This window comes from Achroia grisella, unplaced genomic scaffold (genome assembly GCF_030625045.1).
Source record: "Achroia grisella isolate CSIRO2021 unplaced genomic scaffold, CSIRO_AGI_Agris_v1 utg779, whole genome shotgun sequence".
NCBI classification, from domain to species: domain Eukaryota; kingdom Metazoa; phylum Arthropoda; class Insecta; order Lepidoptera; family Pyralidae; genus Achroia; species Achroia grisella.
Window position 1 is genome coordinate 1,726,997 of NW_026713019.1, and position 26,930 is coordinate 1,753,926.

Genomic DNA, 26,930 nt, shown 5'->3' on the forward strand with positions numbered 1-26,930 from the left:
AATTACCTAAGAAAAATAATTATTTTATTTAGTAGATTTAATGTTTTCAGTATCTCCAATTATCATATTACGTACTATCAACAAAGCTAATTGCATGTTACATTATCGAGCACAGTTTACTCGGATCCACAAAAAATGTATCATAACAATTTACCGTCGGCGCTTGCGCATATGACGTAAGAAATGGAGTACAACGGGACAGCTTGTGCAGCGTGATAACTATCGCGCACCGACGATAGCAAAAGTGTCTGCGGTGCCGACCCTGGCGTTTCCCCTCACGCGTGGGGGGGCGCCACTTCCAACTCCCTTCACCTTTGCCGCACGCCGCACCACGACCAATGACCGCCCGCCTAGAGCCGGCGAAAGGTTTTATATACAAGTGGAATTCGCACTTCCAAATTGCTATAAGTCAAAATATAGGGTAGTCGGGCGGTCCACTCCTTCGTCGACAATCGTCGGGCGTGTGTCGGTACCGTTTGTTTAAGTGATTATATACGACGTGTTTAGATATTAACGCCGACAACGTGTCGATCAAATGCGCCGTGCTTCAGTGGCCTTTTACATAATATTTTGAACTGAGAGGCGGCAGACATTGTGTGTTAACATGGGGTGCAGTGCGAGGTACTGTTTACTGGCAATATCCTTGTGTCTTGTGACTGAAAATGCGATCGGAGTGAGAGTGGTACCCAAGCGGACGCAAGGTAATTAACATTCATTAATTATACTAATTGTTGCTAATTATTATGCATATATATGCTCCCATATTTTAAACAATAAATATTATTTTATCAGTATCAATGTATGATAAAATTATATTTAGTTAGTAATAATGTAGGCTGCATATTGCATCTTGCGTGCGCAAGATTTGTGTCTAAAATATCTATAAAGTGTGTAACTTTTCTTTAGATACCCACTACAGGATATTTTTTTTTAATTACATTTATGCTGTTGTATTAATATTATTATTTACAATTGTGTTCCAAAACTAATAAATTAATTTTAATATTAGCGGTGACATAATATTCGATCATTTCTTATGCGACCAGATATTATGACAACTATGAAATAAAAAAATAATATTTACATTTATTTAATACAAACAAATAGCTATTAAATTATATGATATATTATATGTATATATATGCATGGTATATTGCTATAAATTGTCTAATAATATTAATTAATCTAATTAAATATTGAACACAAAACAAAGAAAGTAAAATTAATTTTATGTTATTTATCTATTATTTACTTGTCATGATTTTATAATTGTATTATTATTGACCTAAAAAAAATGTAAATAACATAATATTTCTAAATAAAACAAACAAAAACAAAACAAAGTAACACTATACTATAATAAAATGTAAAATTTTAATGTCGCGTCTTTCTTTCAACATCAAGTCAATATAAACATTATTAAGATTGCGTGACACTAAATATATTTGAGGGTCGTTTCCGTTATCGAACAATTCAATACCATGATGAGTATCTTTGAAATAATTTAATATCATTACACTAGACAATTAAACTGAGCTGATCGACCATTCATTGAAAAATATTTTAGATATTAACCTCATTTATTCATAAAACTTTAACTTATTCAATAATTTTAACCATTGAATTGTTTCATCACTTTTTACAAATTTATAAAGTAAGAAAAGTACAAAAAGTAACTGGAAAGAAAAGTACAAAAAAATGTAATAACTACTATTGATTACTATACTGCAACGTCAAGGGATGACCAGAAATGGGGTAAGGGGTTACTGTGTGTTCGTCTTTCTCAACCGTTGCGATTACCGAACTTCAACCCTTATCTACTAGTAGTATAACAATATAAATAGATTTAACTTTTTTGTAACATTTTAGAGAAATTCTTAACGAGTAAATAGTTTTACCTAAAATACAAATCTTCATACGGTGTAGATATTTAGTTTATCGTTTCATTTTCAACTATGCTAAATAATTAAAAACATTATAAATATAATTAAAAAAATAATTGGTAAGCAAATTGCTAGTTATTATTTGCGCTAATCCAATTGTGAGAACCCAGTTTTATTCGAAACTACGAACGCATTGTGTACGACCGTTATTTGTCCGAATTGTGAGAGAATAACTTTAATTTGTGTGTAGTTACCTTGACATATAACATTGTTTTATATTTTTTATGCTCATTCATATCAGCCAGTGTTATAAAAGAAATTAACAGTTCTCGTTGATAAAATCACGAAATTTCATTTCCTCACAATGAGTAAAAGTAGTACGGTAGACAGTCGGCGAATAAAAGACCAAAGAACGTGATTCTCAATTCTATTGACCCAGAAACTTCTAGAACTCCAATAGTTGACAGGGCCGTGGATATTACTGATTGCCAATAATACAAATATTGATATTCCTGCAGATGTCTTATTCCAGTTACTTTTGACTAATCACATGAAAGAGTATAAGTAAAATAATGTAAAATTATCTATATGCTATTACTCTATTATTGTTTTGGTGTACCTTTTTTGAAATAAAAGATCGTATATATTGTGGTACAATCCATCTTTACGTTAAACATTATAATACGTCCAGCTGTTTAATCGTGACAAACAGACAGACTTTTACATATATGAAAATAAAAACTAAATTTAGTGTAGTTTTAAATGGTAACTAGGATCAGTACCATCCTAGTAACCATCTATCATATGCAATTAAAAAAAATATAATCAATAAGTATTTATTAATGTAGAATACATTAATAAAACCCTTTCGGTCAAATTATGTCGTGCATTCCTTATGCATATAATTATTACATACATAATATACATAGACCGAAAACATATTATAATAGTAAAACTCATTAATACAAATGTTTGTACCGTGCAAGGAATCGAACCCGCGATCATTGAAAGAGCTGAAATTGGTTCCATTATTTTATTCAAAAGTTTTTATTGCCATCTTCGAAGTCTATATATAACCAAGACTAATACAATGATGACATAATTTTGCATTGTCATGCGACGTATAAGCAAATTTTCAGCTCAATTGAATATCGGGAAGTAGGTTAAATATAATTTGTAATATTTGATTGCCCTCACCGGACATTATAAGCTTGTAATAATGACTTTTAAATATTGACAATCGCAGTATAATTTATTCTTAATAGTGCAAGACCTAACTCAATAAAAAGTCTATGATTCATTAAATAAAAATTAAATATGACTTGCAGTTTCTCTATCTTGAAGGAAGTTAACTGTTAAAACTACAAAGTATTATATTAATTGAATATTTTCATATCCTACATTGAATACCATGCGAAGAAACGAACCCGCGATCTTCGGAAGAAAAACGGTATCCTATACCTCTACACCACCGAGGCCGTAAATGTTTATAAAGTAGGTACGGGATTCGAACAGACGCCCATTAAAAGAGAGCATTAAATTCAACCACTACACTATCAAGGTCGTTGAACGTTTTCTTATACAATATATACCTGTTGTAAATTTGTATATTTATACGCATTGATATTAAAGTCCATTTCTATATACGTTTATTCTCTAAACATCTTTTTTAAGCAATATATTGGGAATTTCTAGATATGAAAGACACATGTCACTATGTTATGTCATTATAATTGTGTTTTTAATTATTCATGGAATTCTAATTCTATTATTTGCAACTCGTATAAGTTACACAATAATTTATCACATTATTTTCTGTTATAATCCCAGTATTACGTATACAAGACCCAATTAGGATTTCTAATTGATACTAAATGGTTTGTGCGATATGTGTTATTACAAATTCAGATCAAATAAATACCAAGCCATATTCTCAACCATTAGAATGAGTATTCGTATATTTCAAACGTCCATATTTGGTTATCAATATTTTTATAGTTGTGATGTTATATAAAAATATTTTTTAAAGTTATAGACAACTGTTGACCACATCTTTGACATATATTTTTCGTGCGAAATTATAAGGAAGGAAACTTTTCGCGTGAGTAATAAAAACGTAATATATAATATAAAATAAGCTATGAATTCTATGAATTTATTTGAGAAACCGAGAAGTTTTTAACGTTCATATTTTAATAATAAGATATAAATTATTTATATTCTCACTGATAGGTAATATATAACATTAGATATGCGATCAGTAATTGGATCATCGGTCACAATTTATTAAAAACATGACAATACTCCACATAATGAAATATCACATCCAGAAAACCAGGGGTCAACTCTATCCGTAGGTATATAAACCCTTCTAGTTAATCATACATATACATATAAGGGTACTCATTAAATTTATTTTCGAATAAAAATTGTAGCAAGTTATGCAGTCGGTGTCCGGTAATCGAGTACCGGTCAGTCGATTAGAGAAAAGATCAGCGAGAGTGGTAACACCGGTTGGACGAGTTCGTCGCGTGCCGACGTCAATTCACCACGTTTTCCAAATGATTATTCGTATTGCATCTTCTCAGTGCAACGACTGGAAAATCGTCGCTAAATTCCAAAACCCTTTTGAAAACGCCGACTTGGCTTTCACGCTTTTCGCATTGTTGATGTAAACTTGACAAGCATAAAGACCTTTACAAAATAAAGTGAACGGAGAAGAATGGCTTAATCTTATTTCGATACAGAATTCACTGGATAAAAAGTAATCTATTTTGTTTCGCTTAATTTCTACTTTTTACTTAATTTCAGTTTTTACACCACAATAACAATATACCCAGTTAATAATAATATTCTTGAACAAGTCACACTTTTTTTTGTAAATTCATAGAAAACACCCAGACCCATACAAACCGTCATACTTATACAAATACGAGTACAAATGTTTGTTACGTGCGAGGAATCGAACCCGCGACCATCGGAAGTAAAGCGGTGTGCTAAACCACTAGGTTACCGGTGCTGCAGCTGAATGCAGACTACAACTCCTAATAAGTTATTAAACCAATCTCTTGCTGTAGTTTCTAGAAAAACACATTTTCATAACACACTGATGGCAATCGAGCATATGGTACGGTCCGGAACAAACTAAGTTCGTTTGAATTCTGTAAACGTTTAGGTATCTACTCCATTGGCGGACATGACCAATGTCAATGAATTTAGTAAGTTACTAATCGTTTCCAGTAAGTAAATGGACTGTAAATTTAATTGGATAACATGCATCCTTAAATACAAAATTACGCAAACGTTTAATAATTTAATTATTACTTTCCGTTAACTATAATAAAATATTCGAAATTCTCTTAATTCCGAACACGATATATTAGTACTAATTACACAATTTAATTGCCCAAATATTATATATTTTAATAAATGTACGTAGATACAAGTATATAACATAAATTACATGTTTTTATTTTAATACAATGATTTTACAATAATCGTACCATATTATTATTGAAGACAATAAACATAATTTTTATTGAAATAAACTTTATTTGCCCACTCTTAAATAATCAATTTTGTTCTTTTACTACTGTTATTAATTATTATATAAAATTGATGTGAATAATAGCGTATTATAAATTATTTTAATATTGTAAAAATTATAGGGAAGTTTATTTCACTTCGTTGCATGTAGACATGGAATAGAGGTTTAGAAAAGAAGATGTATTATCGTATAATAGTACGTATACATGTGTATTTGAATATTTATTGTAAGTGAGTATAATATGTTACAGCTAGTTTAGCTGTTATGACAAAGACCGTTTCAATGCTTAACGGCCATTTTCCCGGTATTAAACATGCAATAAAATGAGATTACATATGTTTACGCGTCGGCGAACGCACAGCCTGCCTGTTTCCCATAATAAAATGGTTTACGCTATTATTTTTATACAATTATATTTCCGTTGTCACAAAACACGCTTTCTAATTATCATTATCAGTTAATTTTTATTTTAAAGGTTCAAATGTTTTCTAAAAATGTCCACAGTTAGTAGTTCGTATATTTTTTTTTAACTTACAAATGATTAATTCTCACTTTATCCAAATCAAATCTATTTGTCTTCTTCTTTTTGATTGTAATATTACATATTTTATATATATAATCAAAGGACTACCTATAATTCACAATCTGAGTACGATCTACTTATTTACTCTTATTTTATTTTACAATTTTGCTTTCCATAGATTTAAGTCCATGCCCTTATTGTGCGTTTTGTTTTACATTATTTTTCCTCTTTCTTTCACCTAGGCTGTATGGTGTAAAAAAGTTTACTTGTCTTTTGGCAAATAAAAACATAACTACTAAGTATATTCTAACATTACTCGGGTAATATTAAACAAATATTTAAATGTACATAACTATAGCCCTGAAAACAATATTATTGTTTTGAAGGCTGCATGTAATTCCATTTAATATCTTCCACAAAATATAAATATTTTGTTGAATAGGTAGTTATACAAACATAATACTGTTTAAATATGTATACATTTCCATGTTTGTTCTCATCTTGAACAATGACGTTATAAACTAATATCTTGATAATTTTATCACTTCGCAATTATAATGTGAATTACAATGTTACTGAATAATTATAAGTATATAAATTAACAGGTATTTATGCATATTAAATTTATAATGTTAATGACTCTTTATATCCGTTACTTTAACGTCACTATGTATTTTTTATCTGAGAATAAAATAAATAATGGACGCGCAATCATTTCATGGTAGTCAAATACAGGAATTCCATAGAGCCCAGTCTGAAGAAAATAAAATTTAACGAGAAGTCGCAAATTTAATTAGTCATTATAAAAGAAAAATTGCGTAATATAGTTACTTATAATAGGTGAATCGGAATATTTCTTTTTTATTCGTAATAATATAAACTAAAGAATTAACTGAAGTTCTCCCACTCAGAATTACCGTAAATGTTAAAAATAGGACAATCTTTAAAAACTGCCATTAGCGGAAAGAAAAAGTGATCTTTTTACTTTTTAGTATACTTAAGAAATTTTAATATACCTAATTGTTCTGAACTAAATTAGAAGTGAATGGAAAAATAAGTGTAGGTGTACCTACATAGTGTGACTTAATGTTGACTAAACCAAATGTACCGTATCCAAACATAATTCTAAATCACCTAATGCAGCAGCTGGTTTATTTAAGTTCTGTTAAATCTGCACTGAACTAAGCATCTACTTTAAATAAATTATAGCTGTTGTAATGTTGGTGTTTGTGTATATATAGATACTAGACTAGTAAATAGTAAATTAGTGCCAAAATATTTAATAAGACTAATTGATGTGTTACTTATCACTAATACATATTTTATCTGTAAATAAAGGAATATGTATATGTTTTAATTATTTATTACCAAATTATTGCAACAAAAGATAATTATAACTTAGTGTATTAAGATTTATATATATACTAGCTGTTCCCGCGACTTCGTCCGCGTGGAAATTAACTTTATTTTTCTAAAATCAAAGAATTGTTCTAAAATAAAAGTAGTCTAAGTTATTCCTTATTACATCAACTACCTAACCTAACCGAGATTAGCCGGAACAAACAGACTGACAGACAGACAGACAAAAATTGTAAAAAACGTTTTTTGGCGTATGTACCGTATATATATTCATATGCATGTATTAAAAAACTGTTATTTTAATATTACAAAGAGACACTCCAATTTTATTTATATGTATCGATGTATAGATTAGAAATTCGCTAAAAACTATCAAGCAGTTTGGTGATAACTGTATATATAAATATATATTTTTCCCTTAGCAACAAAATGCTTAGACGATATATTATGGTAGGTAATAATAGAAAGATAGTGATAGATTAGTATGCCTGTAAACTATATATAGACATGTACTTATATTGCAAATATAAGTGAAACCGAGGCTAATATAGTAATCACGACATCTATTCGTTTTAATAACTTACGTTGGTCACGCGGTTGTATTAAATATTTTTTCACACTTTCATATTAATTCTATTTTAATTTAATAAGATTAGTAAAATGAATTGCTTTATATTACCGGTATAAAATTTTCCGTGTAATAAAAAATAAAGTAAATACAATTATTTTTCTAATATATGCGGATCAATGGAATTCAAATTCAATACGCTTTTTATATAAAACTCGGATAATATTCATTAAATGATAAAGACATCAGGCTCAAAATATAATATTATATATACATCCATACTCATTTATTCGAACTCTTAAACAAAATATAATAGATAAATCTTTTTTCTCATTTTCACTCCATCATTTCGTGAGAAATAACTATACGTTTACACTAAACCGTTAAATTTCAAGTTAAATAAAAATTCTAGTCACATCAATAGTTTTCTCTGATTTCTCCAAAAATTCTACATATTAAATGTAGTCTACGTATTCTGTTGTGATTACCTAAGTAAAAGAAATATTCCCATTTTCATTCAGTTTTCGTGATTTTCTTATAACACGCAAAAAATTATATCGCTGAACATATACTAACTGTTACTACCAGTTTTACTCACTTAATACGCTTCACCGGGATAACTTCATTCTTCCCATGACAAAAATAGTTTTTTATATCAAACTATAACAGATTGGCTATATAAATAAATATCCACATATTATCGTTAATTTATTACTATTATTTTTTTGTTTATATTATTATTCAGTTATTAAAAAAAATATTACAATTCCCTATCATTTTATATTTATTTGATGTTTATTATTCTATCATTATTGTTATGAACTAATCTAACTACTCGTAACTAACCGTCTTCTGCCTTTTTTCTCTACTCGAAGGTGGTATTAAGGGAGTCCTAGAGTGATAAGAACTCCTTTTATAATAATGTATCTGGTGTTAATTTTTTAATATATATGTGGTGTAATAAAGAGTTAATAAATAAATAAATAGTATATTTGTTCAGTTTGTTCAAACTCAGATAGTTACCGTGACTGTTGGCATTATATCTCATAAGTCATAACCCTGTATAACACTTATTTATATATTTAAAAATATATCTTAATTATGAATAATTAAAAAACATTCACTGGTTGATCAAGTTATCGACTTCATTGTAAATGCATAAAACTATTTTATATTTTTTTATAATAAATATAGAACTTAAGATGACTTATGATACTTTTAATATAGATATACTGGCTATTAAGACAAATATTGTAGGAATAAAAGTCATGGCCATCAATAACTGTTATCGTCTTCCTAAAAAATAATGGAAATTAAAAACATTTTTTTGTTTAAATGCATGTGACATTAAAATGTGTCATTTTTGATATATTAAAGAATTACAAAATTAAAAATTCGATATTTAATTCATTAGTTTATAATTTATTAAAAAAACTAATATTATAATTAATATCGATTATCACATTAACACAAATTATATCAAAGTTTTGCATGTGTCGTATTTAATCATATTAATGAAATTTAGTACATAGATAGATCCTAGATAAACACAGGATATATTTAACAAAGGGGCTGCGGCATAGTACAGTAAATTGAAATGGACTGATTATAACCGATTATAGGATTCATTTACCCAGTCGCATTTAAAAATACAATTCATATCATAAATTTAGAAACTACAAAAGAATCGTAATTACTAAGCACATAGATACTGAGTAGTAGTTACTGTATATACGAACAATGGTTTTGCGGTCAGAAAACGAGGCTATGCATTGTGCTAGCACCCAATCCGAGACCCGTGCAAATAATTCGATTACACAACAATATATCAACTATTTATATCTATAGATACTGATGTATAATAAATTTATATTCAAGAACATTTCAAATTGATTGACATAAGTAAAGACCGGAAAACTATTAATCATATATGATCTATAACATTTTAATGTAAGCACAATCATTAGTTCAATATGTATATTTAAAAACTTTTGCACTATAAAAACCGGAACTAAATTAGGTAATCAGTTTGTTCAATATTTACAGTAAAAATTATATATGATTGCTTGCTTAAGATTAAATATGGCAATCAATAACATTGTGTATTAAATTCTTCTGTCATTTACACTAAATATTTGGAGAAACTAGATATCCCATTTTAACAATTAATAAATTAATGTTAGTTTTGCATTGCGTAAAAAAGCTGTTACTACGAGTACTATGGCTAAAAATAACCAATCGAAAGTGAGAGTCTTAAACTCATTTTTTTATTGATGAACACCACTTTAAAATATGAAGTGCGTATATATACATTTCTTATGATATATCAATCATGAGTTAAGGGTCTTTTACTAGATTAGAAAATAAAATTTCACCAACGTATTACCACGCAGAAATACTTCACATAGCGGCTGCCTTATTTGTTTCATAATACGTATTTCGAGTATTTACTACTAACTTACAGACATTATTAGACAATTACATTTTGGGGCAAAAAAGAAAAATCTCCCATATAGTACAATAAAATATACCGTTGAATGCAGTTATAAAACTGCAATTAGGCTCCTTGTTGAAATTGTTGATTACTCTATAATCACCGACAAAATTTAACCTCTTCCAAAATGGCTACTAAAGGTCAAGTTAGACAACTTGATCTTGATTAATTCCACTTCATATTCGTGTGTAAGCGCTTCTTTTCCAAGGTGTCTCTTTATTTCAGCATATATTGTTTCTTACATGGGTACAGTAGATAAGATCATAGGTCCATATATCGTATATATATATTTACAAAAAAAATGGATTCCGCGTCGACTAATAGACAAGTGAAACTACGATTACATCATAATCGGGCTACTTGCTCAAAATTAACATCCACTAGAATGCAGCGTCACGCCGGCCATTAACGACAAATTCATCACAACGTGGGTGTGTATGTGACGCACGTGCTGAGAAGAGAATTGTCACACTTTTTGTAGCATCAGTTGTTTGTTACACAACATGGACTCCTGGTGTTTTTTGGACCATCATTATTATACCATTTCCTTACCTACCATTCATACCATTATATGAAGTAATAGATAAATATCTGCACGCACGTCTAAACTCACCTTAAACTTTACTTGATTATTTCAATAAAAAAGAACTAAGATTTTATTAAAAAAACTAGTTAACCAAAAACATTAGTTAACGAAATTGAAACTCAACTCAACTCAACTTCAAAACTTTACATAAACTTTCGCGTACCATAATCACAAAACTATATCAGTTAGTGGTACAATAGATATCCTACTTTTGTATCAACCGGAACAAGCTTTACCCCAATTATAAATGGTTGCGGTATATTAATTGCAATTTATCTCGTATAATCTGTAGCTACAAGCTACTTATAATGATATGCAACGTATTCAACCGGTCACAAAAAGTATTGAAAACTTACATAACAAACACGGCCAATCATATAAATGGGAATTCATACGCCTAATGAAAATATTTTGAATTAGACATGTGACATAACAAGTATAGGGGCCGGTGTCTAACAAAAAAGTTAATTGCATAACTTCGAAATCTCAACTTTCGCTCAATTCGAGTATGGACGACGAGGTTGTGGCTGCTCCAAGTGCGTCTCCTCCGTATTCTTGTATCAGTGTTGCCAGTTTACTTACAATGTATAATTTAAAACTTTCTCTAAAGACGACCGCTTGTACAACAGGTGGTTGTAAGTGACCGTTAGATATTGAACAGATTTCTACCGCTTCATTGGACATTTATTATACGTTAAATTTTCTTAATATTATATTATCATGTTTCCACTATCTGTGCAACAGTTAGCTTATGGCACCGAAAAAACGTACCAAAGACTGAATAGATTATGCTATGAATATCAATATAAATTACGTAATATATATTAAAATAAAAACCAGGTTAATTACACGAACAAATAAGTAACATATTTTTTGAAAAGTGATTTATTATTTAATTCCATAAAAAATAAAAATTAATTCTCGCGGCTTGCATTTTAGCGTAATACATATAACACTAAAATGCAAGCTGCAAAAATCATTATTTACGGATTTTACTCGAAAAATTAGAGATTTCAATCAAATAAGATTACTTTCGAAAGCGAAAAATGATACTATAAATCGATTTAGCGTGATGTAATCGATTATGATCGAGATTGTTTCTTTCTCTAAAACACGTGGTACTTGCGCATCAATGCAAGCCGTAGGTCAAGATCGACGCGTGTTGGCCGTGGCATCCAATTCACAATGAATCGTCTCTTCACTGTCAACGAACTCGATTTGACGACTCGCTTGTTCAAATGATTTGAAAGTACAACTTTATATATAATATCTTTGTAAATAACATACATTAATCTATTGTTCCATTGATTAAAATTATTATATATTTAGATGAAATTGTTTTTTTAAATAGTTTATTGCATTTGTGCAGAGCGTTTTTAACACTCTTTAGTAATAGTGATCTGCGTGGGTATGTAATTCGCCAAGAAGCGTGCTCTGTTATATGTGTTCTGTATGAAGAGTATAAAGACAGTGAAAAATTAACAATTGTCTAATGAAAGAAATTATTATGTTTAAACACAGAAAATTTCAGAAATGGTTGATCAATTCAGTATTATACGTAGATGGTACATAGCTTTAAACCTTTAAATAACCCTCTTACCCTTAAATACTTTTATTATCTAATAAACTTGCTTCAACTAATGAACTGTCTTAAATCGACAGTATTTTCCTTTTCGATTCTATATGTTACTATAAATCGCAATAATATTTAATCGATCGAACTACATAATCGAATTATATTTATGCCTATAATAATAAATGTTGTAGGCTCAAATATGAATCGATTATGGATATTAGGATAAAATTATTTCTCAACCAGTATCAAACGTAATTAAATTCAGTTCAAGAATGTGATACGGTATTTATTGCTCGATATACGTATCAAAAACAAGCGCAGCTGGCGTCTCACACCGTTCCCATGGCTACTAAGCACTACCTCATAAGATGCAACAAAATTGTTACATTATATATGTCACATCTATGGTAAATAAATTGAACAGCCATATATTGAAATTATATTAAGTTACGATATTTTATTAGAAATAAATAGCTATTCAATGATACCTAATTGAGAGCAATTATTTTATAATTCACATTCAACGTACCATACACGTAAGTTAATATATTATTATACTTAAACATATGCTTTAAGTATATAACTAAACCAATTATAAAAGTACCTAAAACCAAAATTGATTTGTCAAGATTCTTTCTAAACGGTAATTTTTTTTTCACTTTAATATATAGAAAGTAATTCTGCGTGTTGTAAAAAGCAATCTAATCGAAAGTTCGAAATGGTCTTTTTCTTGCTTTCATTTACACAATTTTTAACAGTCCTCCAAAAATACGAATTCATTCATTGTTGATATATGTACATACTTATATCTGAATGAATATGTATTTCTTGTTTCATATCTATCAATCTAATATTTATAGTCAACATATATTATTGGATTACTCAATCAAAGACTGCTATCAAATCATTTTGTATTAAAATAAATCATCACCTGCATACAATAAGTATCTAATTATTCATGCTACATAAACACTTTCACAAAACCGTAAAAAAATTGCAAAATGTTTTGCATTCAAAGTTTGTTAATACTAATAAAGTTAATGCGTAAAGCAGGCGCATGTCTATTGCTTAATAGTCGTTTTTCAAAACCATACATAATGCAGCTACAATTTAACTGTTACAATATACATTTGCAAAAGGTGTATTGAACCAGTTTCGCACTACTTTTTTATACTTAATTAACTTTCACGTTTCAATATAGATAGGTGTCCGTTTCAGCTGTGACGGTTTCTCTCCAACTTAACGATGACTTTTTTTAATGTAAAATGTATTACTTTCTTCTTGTAATCAATTGACTTGAATATATATTATTATAATGTTGTTTTATTGCTTGTGTGATTTAATTATGCATACAGAAAAACATATAGATAGATTATAAGTTCTGTAATATAGTCGGCAAGTCAGAAAAGTGTAACAATATGTGCTTTAAATAAGTTACATTTAAAATTACCTATATTTTATTCCTTCTAACCTACGAAATTAGTCGTACCAGTACTTTTTTATTGTAGCATAATAATCCTTATCTACATATTTTTAATGCTATGTAAAATACATAAAAAGCACCTGAGGTCGCCCGTTACATGGTCACCTTTCAATTAACTTCGTCATCAGAAAAAACGATCAATTCCATTCTCCAGTATAAAATTAGAGGACGAAAGTCTAATAACCATCAGTTCATTTAATCATTTTCCTTTTAAGTTATCACGCAACCAGTCTGCAGTGTTTTATGAAAGCTGCATCTAACATTTTTATGGCATCCATAAATCAATCATTTGCTTTCAGTTTAGTCTTCCTGTCGCGTAGTTTCCTCTATACGTAGTTCTTGGCAGTTTAATTGCAGTAGAGAACTGGAAAAAGTCTCGTAGTTCAAGAACAAGTGTAAACACTTGAATATAGCTTTCGCCAAAGTAGTGCAGTTCCGTGCATGCATACTGCGTGGTACAACGGGTTTGCGCAGGCGCACTGGATCACGGGTGACAAGGTTGAGTAATATCTACGACTACGACTACTCTAGTATTACGCACTGTTATTCCACATTGCCTATAGATTTGCGATCTCAGGCCACAATTTGCAGAGACATGTTTTGTAAGGTCCATAATTTGAATCCACTTTCGTAGCAACATTTCGATGTCGTTATATGATTATACCTAAAGCGATAACAACGCTGCGAGCGATGACATAAATAAATTGCCTGTAACATTTAGTACAATCAATGCTGTAAAATATAGAATTTGATATAAGGCTGTAGATCTAATTATTAGATACAAGAGTCAATTACAGATATAATTATAATAGATTGTAATTAAAATAAATAAACGTTAGCGCTAACATTGCTCCTAGTAACTTTTACATAATATCACTTCCATCATACAAATTAATATGATGAAACTAAGTTCTACTATATATATTATTTAAGTTTGTTCTCTATAATTTTATTGTGATAAGGAAGTGATATTATAGAAAAAGGTACTAATTATTTAAGTAGAGATAGGGAACAAAAAATCATGTACTACATAATAGTTACAAAAATTACTTCAAAATAATTAGAACTATAAAAACTGAGAATATATTATTTAAACGTTTACAATTTGTATAAGAGTATTTGTCTTATAGTACCTACGTCTAAAAGACAAAAACTTATAGTATCGAAAACATATAAGGCTCAACCTAAAAGAATTTTGAATTTAACAGTATTAGTTACTAATATTGAACTTGAAACAAACTAAGTAAATAGCTAATAGTATAAAGTTCCGCAGTCTTAACTTACGTACTTGTATATTATTAATATATATATATATATATATATATATACATTTCCCTTTTTGTGTAGAATTATTTATCCGTACGTATGGGATAATATCTCACAGCACTAAGTTACCTACATATGTTGATAAGTAATTACACAACTTCGATTTTATACCGTATACAAATCAATCAATTTGTGGTAACCTAAATTTACAAAATGCCTATTCAATCAGACAGGTCTCAATATATCAAACACGGCATACATCTCTGTGACTACAAGGGCGTTCTCGACATCCGCTTGTAGCGTTTGTTTGCGAATTTAAATCGATTAGATCCGCTTTTAAAATTGTCATACAACTTAAACGGAGAATTATGTGAGGTGTTACAACAAATTAAACTTTAACGACATAAACCGAGTTGCTAAATTCCTTCAGTGTCAGGTTTAAAGTGTAGAGTTAATGGAATGCATTGTCATGAACCAAGTCTGCACATTCACGCAAAGTGACCTTGTCTACAATGAAGTGTACCTTTAATGGGCCGGAAATTATAAAGCTTTATTTGTCATGTACCACAGATTCCGTTAAAATTGTTTCGGTTTTTGCGGTTACGTCGCCCTACTGTAACTAATTCTGTAATATCTTTTTTTTTCTAACAATAAACAATGGTATTTCTGACAATCAGTAGCTATTTTCAAACATGTGGCATTATTTATCTAGTTGGTTGATAAATATATTTATTGATACAAAGAATTCTTATAACAAATGAAACTTTTCTAGAACTCACAATTTTCGTTGGTAATGAGTTAGGTAGACTGCTTTATTAAATGAACACCATTGACTATTATGTATATAGATATTTTGGAATGCACACAATTTTGGACATTTTCTAAGTCAAATAAGATATTTAAATTTTATAAATACATTAAGTTATGACAAAATAAGTAGATTAGTCAACAATGTATGTAAGTATTTAATGTGTGATATAAGTTTGTTTGTCGTATACCGTCAAATATAAAAAGGTTCCGCTTCCGCTTCTCAATTACGTACTCAGTATCGCCGTCGTACCTACTTATTTCTGCCGTAACGCAGTAACAAAAACATTGTTGTGTCAGTGGGAAGGATAACGTAATCAGAGTAATATCTAATACAATAGAATCCTCCAGACTTGTCTATTTACTACTTGCATAATATTCCGTAATATCTATAGTATTATCATTAAAAGTTATCACTTTCAATTCTTTTATTAAAATAATCAATAACATCTTCAATTTAGTGTGTATTAGAAAATAATAAATACCTACACTTTTCAAACAGCAGTTTTGTGTAACTATAATTAGTTTATTTTTTGTTACGTGGCTGCAATTAATGAAATCACCGGCTTAGTAAATACTAAAGTATATTTAGACATAAATAATTTATTTTACTTTAAAAAAATCATATTTATATTAAAAACAAATATTATTTTAGTCTTTATTACAGTTGAAAAAATTATTATAATAAAATATTTAACAAAAAGTGGTGATAAAAATAAACAGTTAAACTTCCTATCCTACTATCTATAACTACAGTCGTGACCACCAATGTCATTAGTACTCTACTAGGATAAAATAAATACACAATGAGACCATGAACAAGGATAACAAATAGTGTATCATTTAAGAATTAATTAACATGAAAAGCGTTGGCCGGTTCACTTGATTAATAACTGATTATGCAAACGGAACGTTATCATGTTATGCAGAAAATCGTGAGGGCAGCCCATACATTTGCATTATTTACCGTAATTTAACTAATCTTATATATTTTCTGTACTAAGTAATTTCTAGCAATCAGTCAGCAACATTTTTTTAATAAAATATCACTTATATTATAAATGCGAAAGTATGTCTGTCTATTTGTTACTTTGTTATGGCTACTAGGCTGAACAGATCATAACCTCTCATCTGCGAAGGAGCCAATTATTGGTCAAGGACACTATAGTCCCATCTGGTACGAAATGTAGCATGTAGATAGATATTAACTCTAGAATCCTTTTATCTCAAAAAAGCAGATGAATTTGCTTATATGATTCAACTGATACATTATGACCATTAATTACATTACATAAAATTATTATATTTAATGTCATTCTTATTCCGTCATCATATGGAATTTATTAGTATAAAGATCAACAGGCTGCCATTCTCCATATTGCACAATATACACCTATTATTTGTTTGAATACTGACATTCACATGGCATTAAGTAGACAGGTGAATCGGATGTGACCGAAACGATCTCAAGTTGATGCAAATGTGTCATACAAACAATATGACAGCTAGTTTTATACGTAAAATTAAATAATGCACACGACATTCATTGTGCAATATTTGGATTACATCAACGAAATGTTTCGTCAATATACCACGGATTAAATTTACTATATAAACAAATCCTGTTATAAATTTATAGCAAGCAAGTACAATGCTTAATTTTACATAGTTTCTCTGGGTTTAAATTATATTCACCATTCATTCGGCGTTCCTTATTAGCGGCATTCCGTCGTAGTACTTTCCCGTGGGAACATAACTTTGCTATATAATAAAGTGTGTATATAGTCCTGTCTACTGAATTTGTGATTCCCCCAGTATTGTGGTCAAATCAAGAGTTAGATTTAGTTTTAGTATGTTGACATTTCGGTTTAGGCGACAATATTGAGCTAAGCTCTACCGTAACTTTAATAATCTTACAAATGACAGAAAGGTATGAATAAAAAGAAGTATGTAAAAATTTTTATAGGTATATTTTATAAAAAAAACTCGATGTTTGCGTGTAACTCTGTCACTACTATTATCTTAACCAGTTCTAAATGATTTTTAATTGATAATAATTAATACCTGTTCCCGTAATGTACAAATAATTCGTCCTCAAATTGCTTTATTGTTTATATTATTATAGTTAATAATATTTAATTATATTTTATGACACCTGTTATTTTTGTGGCTGTCAAGTTCGACTCATCATCTCTATCTCTGAGCTTATTGCTCTAATAGAACACAAATGTCACAGCCACTATAATAATTTACTATTTAATTATTACGTGTTGAACATTAAACAATTAATTAAACCACTTCATCGCACCTTACTGTCATGTGTAATCACAAACTCACGATTTATTTTCGTTACCAACGCGAATGCTTTATGCACGTATTAGAGCTGACATTGAGTTGATTTTGTGTTACTCCACATATAATTTATATAGACCAATAAAACATGACGTATACAGTCTTTAACAATACTTAGACATTGTCCTAGTACTAGATTGTCTACGGTTAACGGTCTAACGATTAACACGCTATTATTATGAAATTAATAACAATAACTTAGATAAATAACACAACACCATCTAGTGTAAAATCTGAGCCTGTATTACATGTACTTGTTAATGGATAAACAAATTCAAATACTTTTCTTTAATATATATATATATATATATAGTAACAATGCTCAACCACTAGAATACCGAGGTTGTTTATAGGTTGTAGGTATAAATTTTCTCAAATAAAGTACAAGCGTGGAAACTTTAGAGATATTTGCTTTTAGTTTCGACTACTATACTGGTGTTTTAAACGTCATTATTTATATGTATAATTAGTAAAAATACTGGTATCTACTTCGGTGTATACTTGTATGTATACAAGTATACACCGAAGTAGTATACTTTCGACGTGACCGATTTTAATTAATGTGGTGTCTACAAATTACTACGTAACTATAGTATAAAATAGATATGACAGTTATGAATTATCAATATATCAATTTAGTTTTCGTCACTTAATGTCTTTTCGTAACTATTGATTACATTTATAAGTAATATATGAATATTATATTTTTTTTAAATGATTAGGGTTGACAAACATGATATAATGTATACAACATAATCTTTTATCTTATCAGATATTGAGCACAAGGTAATAAATGCTACATACTTGATTTGCAACTTGTCAAATTTGTCAGCTATAACAACGACAACTTTTACTTCATATCTAGTTATTGTACAATACAACAGGTTAATGTAAACATACATAGATACAAAATTGATACGGATATCCGTTATATGTTATACGTACCCGTATTACAGCAGTATGTAGTACATATTAAGCGTAGGTAAATAATTTAATAATTTTTATTCGATTTTCTACGTTTCTAGAACGTTTTGTATTGACTAGAAAAGTTTGCCGCCATTACAGAAGATAGTATCGAATATCTGTAATTTTTTATGTTATTGTTTTATGAAGTAATCGTCGCCTATATACATAAACAGCATCACGGACATCACGTTGTCATGTGATACCAATCATACGTTGCCATTCCTAAGAACTAAGATGACATGCCTCTTATCCTGTAATTTCATCAATCAAGTATAATACATATGCATTTAATATATATATATATGTATATGTATACATTATTTTACGTACTGGTATGTACATACAATTCTTTTTCACAACATTCCCGTGTTATTGACCTACTGCCTATTGCTTGTAACTTACCATAATTATTGAAACCGAAGAACATGTCAATTTATGGTGGTAAGATAAACACTACTTAAGTGTAACATAAACGCGGTGATTATGTATCAATAATAACTTAATCGTAGTAACTAGAAACTTCTAAATATCATACCTGTACTAATCATTCATTTCATTTAGTGCAATAACGATATGGCTAATAAATGGATACAAAAACGAAACAAGTATTACTGATATCAAATATTTGGATATAAAAACTAGTCAAGTGACCGTAGGTATTAATAGATTACTTTCCGACACCATCGAAGTCGTGGTAAACTGACGCCGCAATCCCGTGGCTCCGCTCAGTATTTTTGCAGGTACCTTGGAGATTTTAGTAATTGGGAGTCTCACAGTACCCGTTCACCTACCACGGGAAGGGGGAAGAAAGATTTCTATAAGGGATTTTCTGCAAGTTACAAAAAGCATTAATACATAGATTATTTGGAAATTTCGTGTAAAATTTAATGATTCAGTATAATATCAATATTCAAAATTAAAAAACACGCATAATACTACATTTCTTGCGTCCATAGTAATATTACAAGTTGAAATCTATTTACAGTATACTACAATATATCTATCTAATATATTAATTTTTTTGAAAATTCTAGAGCAAGAAAATATCCATAACTATGTACGCAAAGCAGACCGTCATATACATAAAGCTTTTAGAACTTTATTGCAAGTATAAAATTACCAAATAATTATTGACTCCATACATATATCATACTCGTATATTAGTAGGTACCTAATAAACTTTTAAAACAATTTTTTTCTCATTATTAATTCCGCTAAATGACTGTTGAATTCATACTTTATTCATGTTCATCGCATGTTGACAACTTCCGAAACAGCTTTTGTATCTATCAACATTATTGATTGTTGACTGCATTAAACGTTTATATGATATTATAATATAATATGAAATCCTAAAAAGTAGCGACTTAAATAACTGATTCTAATACATATTTCTTAATTTTGTTTAAAATAAAAATCACGGCAATTTAACGTTTGAAAAGAGATAGTACCTACGGTAGGCGGATAATAATTTAAAATGTAGGCAAATGTATTTTGTCTGTATTTTGAATGTATGAAAATTAATACTTGACAGAAACTTATTAATAACTAAAACGGTACTCCAATACAAGTAAGATCTTAATCTAAATCCGAATTGATTTCTTTGAATTGACTTACATAATCATTTATAACTAATTTATTTAATTATTCATAATATTATATATGAATTAAAGTATATAATTCATAAAACCCCATATAGCAAGTAAGACGTTACAAGCTCGGTGTTTTGAGGTTAAAATCTGATTAATATCTATACGTAGTAGAGTTGTTGGTCGAGTGTACACGTCTCTACAGATCAACTGATATGATTGTTGTAGTTGCTCAATACGACATTGAAAACAGCTGATGATATCAACCGGCCACCATCTATTCTGATGTCAATACCCTAAGTCCGGTCATTTGCATACATTATTAATACTACGTACATACACGTCAACATTTCCTTCCTATTTTCTAGTCTTACCATGTTTTGCATAAGTGTTTCTGCTACTACAAAGTAGTTAGTAACTTTATTGTATTTAATTTACGACCGCCTTGGTGGTCTAGCGATATAGAACTCTGCCTTACTTCCGATGGTCATAGGTTCGATATCGCGAACGACAAACATTGATATTTATGAATATTATTGCTGGGTTGGATTTGAATGGAAAAATCTATTATGTTTGTAGTACCCATACAAGCTCTGCTTAGCTTGGCACTAGATGACGTTTTTTGAATAGCATTAGTTAGTATGGAAGAGGTATTTTGTGGCAAGTCTTTAAATTAAATTATAATCACTACAATATCACTATCTTACTACTATGACACAAAAAAGAAAAAAGTTTATAACTTTACAATCACGAACAATCAACAAATAAAGCAACTCAACGCGGACAGAATCAATGAGAAAAAAAAGAATGAACAAAAAATTTTAGAAAAAAAGTCATAGCGATTGATATAGCACTTATCAGAAATGTATCTACATCTGGAAGAGATTAAAACAAAATGACTAAAATAAATTCAGCGAAAGTTCGTACTCGCTCTAGATACAAAAATAATGTTTCTATTGAACAGTGAAATTGCTTGTGAGTGAAGAACGCGATCGGAAATCAAACTAAAGTGAACGTGCAAGTCACGTACGCACAATGTTCTTGAACGTACCACAGTACGTGTCTAAACACTTATATAGATAGAATTTTAAATTAGCCTGTTTCCAATGATATTTTTCTTATATTGATTGATAGCATGACAATCTAAATAAAAAAGCAACGACGTCTTCTGGCTGAAATTAAATTGACTCATAAAAACACAAGATCTGAACATAAAGCCTACTAAAAATACACACACCTGTAAGATTTCTTTGTTTAAATTATTTATTTTTTATTTAAATAACTTTAATGCACGTCATACACAGGTAAAAAGTACATATGGCGGACTTAACACCTAATGGCATTTTCTAGTCATGAGTGCAGAGATAATCTCATGAATTAATATATATATATACACATGTAAATACATAAATATTCCTACAAATATACGCAAAAATATACCATACACATATATGACCAATAATCTGACAATGAAATAGTGATTACAGCCGACAGTGTAAGCATATTACAATAGATACAAAAATATATATATGATTCGCCTTGTAGTAAAAATGAAGAAACTTAATGCTAAAGAGAAAAATATATAAAAGATAATATATGATAGTATACAAAATTATATGTTAAGATAATGGTTCCGCAATCTTCGCTTGAAAGAAATTTTACTCGCAGCAGTCCTGATGTCAAGGGGTAAGTCGTTCCAAAGTTTGATAGCCTGAACGGCGAAAGAATGATGGACAAAACCGGACAAATGTGCCGGGACATGAAGTAAAAATCTTCTAGTTGTGCGAAGGGAGCGATTGGTGTTGTCCCCATGGAAGTGAAATTTACTACTAATATATTCAGGAAAATTAGGATCGTATAGAATAGAATAGAGGGTACATAGCATACGTACATTTCTGCGATTTAATTATCAGTTATCTCTGTATATAACGCATTATTATTGTTTCAATTTTAATGTGTGGGATTATTCATACAGAGTTCAGTGAGTAGAACTTATAATAATTTATTATTTTCAGGCCTTAAGAGTATTTGCATTTAATTAAAAGAGACCATATCTCATTGCTCTTTATAAATTCCCCAGACGTCAAGAGTCAGGACTTTCAGATATTCCTATCATCTTGCTTATATAAAAAACGTGTATATTACTTTAATCTATAACAGTTCGATCTCGGTGATGATGAGCTAATCGAATGCATATATGTTATACTCGTATGCTGTAAATCAAAAACCTTTTCTTGTTTGTTGTCTCTTATACAGTTTACATAAATATCTCAACCTTGTAATCTTGTAAGAGAGACTTTGCAGCTGATGAAGATTCATCATATATACTTATTAGATATTGCAAATGTTGCCGTTTTCCATGAAGTAACTAAATGATATTATACATCAGATATTCAATCATATTTCTAAGAATTGAAAGCTATTTCTATCAGTACAATCATAAAAACTTTATGTCAGTGAAAATGATATTATCTGTAATATGATACGATAAATAAAAGACACGGTTAAACCGAGTGCCGTGTGGCAACTCAACCGTAAAACGTTCATTATTTCGTGTTAAGTAATATTAATTGCTATCCGGTTTTACAAAGAAAAGATTGTGTTGCTAGTTGCAACCGATTAGTCTAACGTCTGTTAGCCCCCAGCTGATGCAACGCCACTGTTCGCAGTTACGAAAATCCTAATTGGCAAATGTAAAAAAATAACATAATTTAATTCAGTCAGGGATTCGCCTCGCTTGATTGATGACTTGTTTTGTGATGCATCATGAACTAGTTTTTCTTCTAGAACCCTTTACAGTCAATGTTAACGTCGTATTAATCATGATTACGTATAGTATGATGTAGTACTTGAACTGGTTTAAATTGCTAGATTAAAGTGGCTGGTAACAGTAGAAAGTATTACCAAATTTGAAACAATAATGCAAAATGTGCATTGCCTAATTTTACACATACTTGCGTAATTATACATACATTACATTAATTTAAACTAAGAAATATAATTCCTAATTTGAAATTTTGCGTCTTAAATAATTAAATACTGTTTTCCCGATAGGACTATGAAGTTCAATAGTTGTGTATATATGATTATATGATGATGATGTTGTGTATATATAATGATACAAATCATTACGATTAAATGAATGAAATAAATCGAATTATTTTAGTTAGACAACATCATTGCTATTTCTTTGCAAAAATCAGTAAGACAGCGATGTCTCCCCAATACAAACATAAAATCCACCTTTATTAATCGGGAGAAGAGAATTGTTAGTAACGCGAACTAGTGGCCCCTTTGCTAGTAGTGTACCCCAATCAGGTTTGCCTTCACGAAGTCTCCCCTGGAAACAATTGTAGTTAATTTCTAGTAAATACACTATGATAGGCTGACAGATCTGACTTCATCACCATCATATCATCTTTCATTGGTGATTCGTTACCGCAAATCTTTAAGGCTGACGAATGCAGCATTCCATTATCATCCAAAAAAAACATTACTAATTTATGTACCAGAAATAAACTATAATAGCCATAGTTAACATGGCAGTGCGTATTTTTGTCAATGCTCACAATTCATCATTGTTGAGAAACTAAAATAATTATTTATATTGCAAAATTTGTTTCCGTCTGTTGTGTACACGCACTGCTATTCTGTTTAATGCTAGCATATCAACGACAATCGCTACGACATTGTTTATTCTTTACACAACGATATTATCCAATTGGGCTTGTATTTTCTGAAGCATCGTATTTTTTCATACTCAGTCTCGCATCGGAAGTGTATAATATTTTTGTATAATTAATCATTATTTACCACGTAATTTTTATATTTTGCTTAGGTTAGTCACATCATCTCACCTTTTAACATCAATCACCCATCATATAACTTCAATATACGAGTAGTTAACAAAATATATTCACACATTTTTTCTATAATATACTTTAGAATTAATGTCAGGTAAGCCAATATTTAAGCCTATCAAAAGAAGTATAACACTATAAATTTATAAAATCTTTATTGTCATTTATTCTCTTCTTTACATAGTAACTAAAGTCGCATCCGCTGTCTGTTCGCTTAGATCTTTTAAACTTTGCAATAGATTTTAATGCCGTTTTAATGTTTGCAATTGATAGAGTAAGTCAAGTCATTTTGCAGCGGTTTTTGAGCTAATACTAACCGTGACGAAAGTCAGTTCTCCATACATATGTATTTTACAATAAACTAATTGTTACTAAAATTCAATATTTTGAGCTCGCTTGTATCATCCAAGCTCAAAAGTTTGTATTTGATTTATGTAGAGGTATGTCATATCCTATAAACAACTTGAGATATATTTATATAGAGCTACAGGGGAAACAAAGGCATCCAGACGGTGGCTATCAGACAATAAAGAAAATGACCAATTACTGTTGTAACAATTTCATCACCAGCCAAATTGGTTTGTACATTCCGGCCTTTGCTAGGTGACCTTCATACTATATAACATACTTATGGTCTTTGTTATTTTATATCATAACGCGTGTGAAGCTTTCGTAACGAGTTATTGTGAACTCAAGGTGTCGATATACTTTTGTTTACCTAAAATTATCATTTCAGAATCAAACAAAAGTAATATTATTAGTTCTTGTATTTGTGTAACGTTGGAGTACAAATACAGGAGAACACAATCATATCATAAATGTGATTAATAGAATAAATAACAATTACTTGCAAGTGAAGCCAACTCGAAATATAACTTTTTATCAAAGGGCGAGGCGGGCACAGTAATAATGCTTAACAATAGGACTCTAATGAACTATCATTATATTATCAAATATCATTTATACTACTTACAATTTTAACGGTAAGTTAAGATAAAGTTTACATAACTATGTGCTATGTATCGCAATATGTTTACAGTTATATGTATATAGTTAGATTAATTCCATTCTTTAATCTATGTAACGATATCATTACATTCAAGAAAGCAATTCAATTTGATGAGTCAAGCTATAATATCATATAACTTTCATAATTCACGCCGTTTACAACCCACTATCATCCTACATTTAATCTAACACCGGATATAATAATTACTATATTGTACACAATAAGCATTAAAGATCTTTAAATTTTACCATTTTCTTAATTGAATATGTCTAATAAAATCATCATCAGTTTAAGTCATGATATACCATACTAAGCAAAGCTGCATTTAAATAGCATACTGGATTTCGGAATTTTTGAAATACTTATATTAAGTTATATATAAAAATACATCCCTGTTTCCTATTAACCGATTACAATTTTGTTAACAGAATATAGAGAAGAATAATATATGTATATTACAATAATAGAGATAAAAATAATGAGGTAAGACTGCCTCAACATAAACGATCATTAAATAAAATTTTCATTATTTTTAATACGTATATATATTATAATATTTTTCCAACCTACCAATACTATAAATGACACAGTTGTAAGGATTAATGTTTATGATTCTTTGAAGAATCTACTTGAGGAATTCTAATTGAGGATACTACTTGTTTCCCAAATTTACGCTGCATTTTAAGATACCCTCATATATATATGAACAGTTGTCTCATGTAGGTACTGTTGGCGTGTCTTGTTGTTTTTAGGGTCTGTGAATCACGGAAGATGGTCATGGAGGATGGTCATGTTTTATGGTATCACTTGACAGTGTTATTACGACCTCCTGTGTTACTGGTTACCACTATACCCACCCAACCATGATACCTACCATTAAGCGATCCATATACGCGTTTCCATCATAGAAGCTTACGTAAATATTTAAACGTCATTAATAATAAACTACTATAGATAACAATCTAGAGTTGTTTTTTCTCTAACATAATTATAAACCGCAACATATTTCTGTCAGTTATTGTTTTTGACATGAGAGCTACTTATGTGTTTGCCGTTAATCTA

General features: G+C 29.6%; 1 protein-coding gene across 1 annotated transcript in view; it reads left to right on the forward strand.

Annotated features, from left to right (window-relative positions):
* The first annotated feature begins 384 nt into the window (after positions 1 to 384).
* LOC131850656 (uncharacterized) overlaps positions 385 to 26,930 on the forward strand; it is a 50,074-nt gene continuing 23,528 nt past the window's right edge. The window contains exon 1 of the mRNA XM_059200958.1: positions 385 to 701. Within this exon, the coding sequence (XP_059056941.1) occupies positions 605 to 701 (97 nt within the window). The 5' untranslated portion in view covers positions 385 to 604. The remainder of the gene's footprint in view (positions 702 to 26,930) is intronic.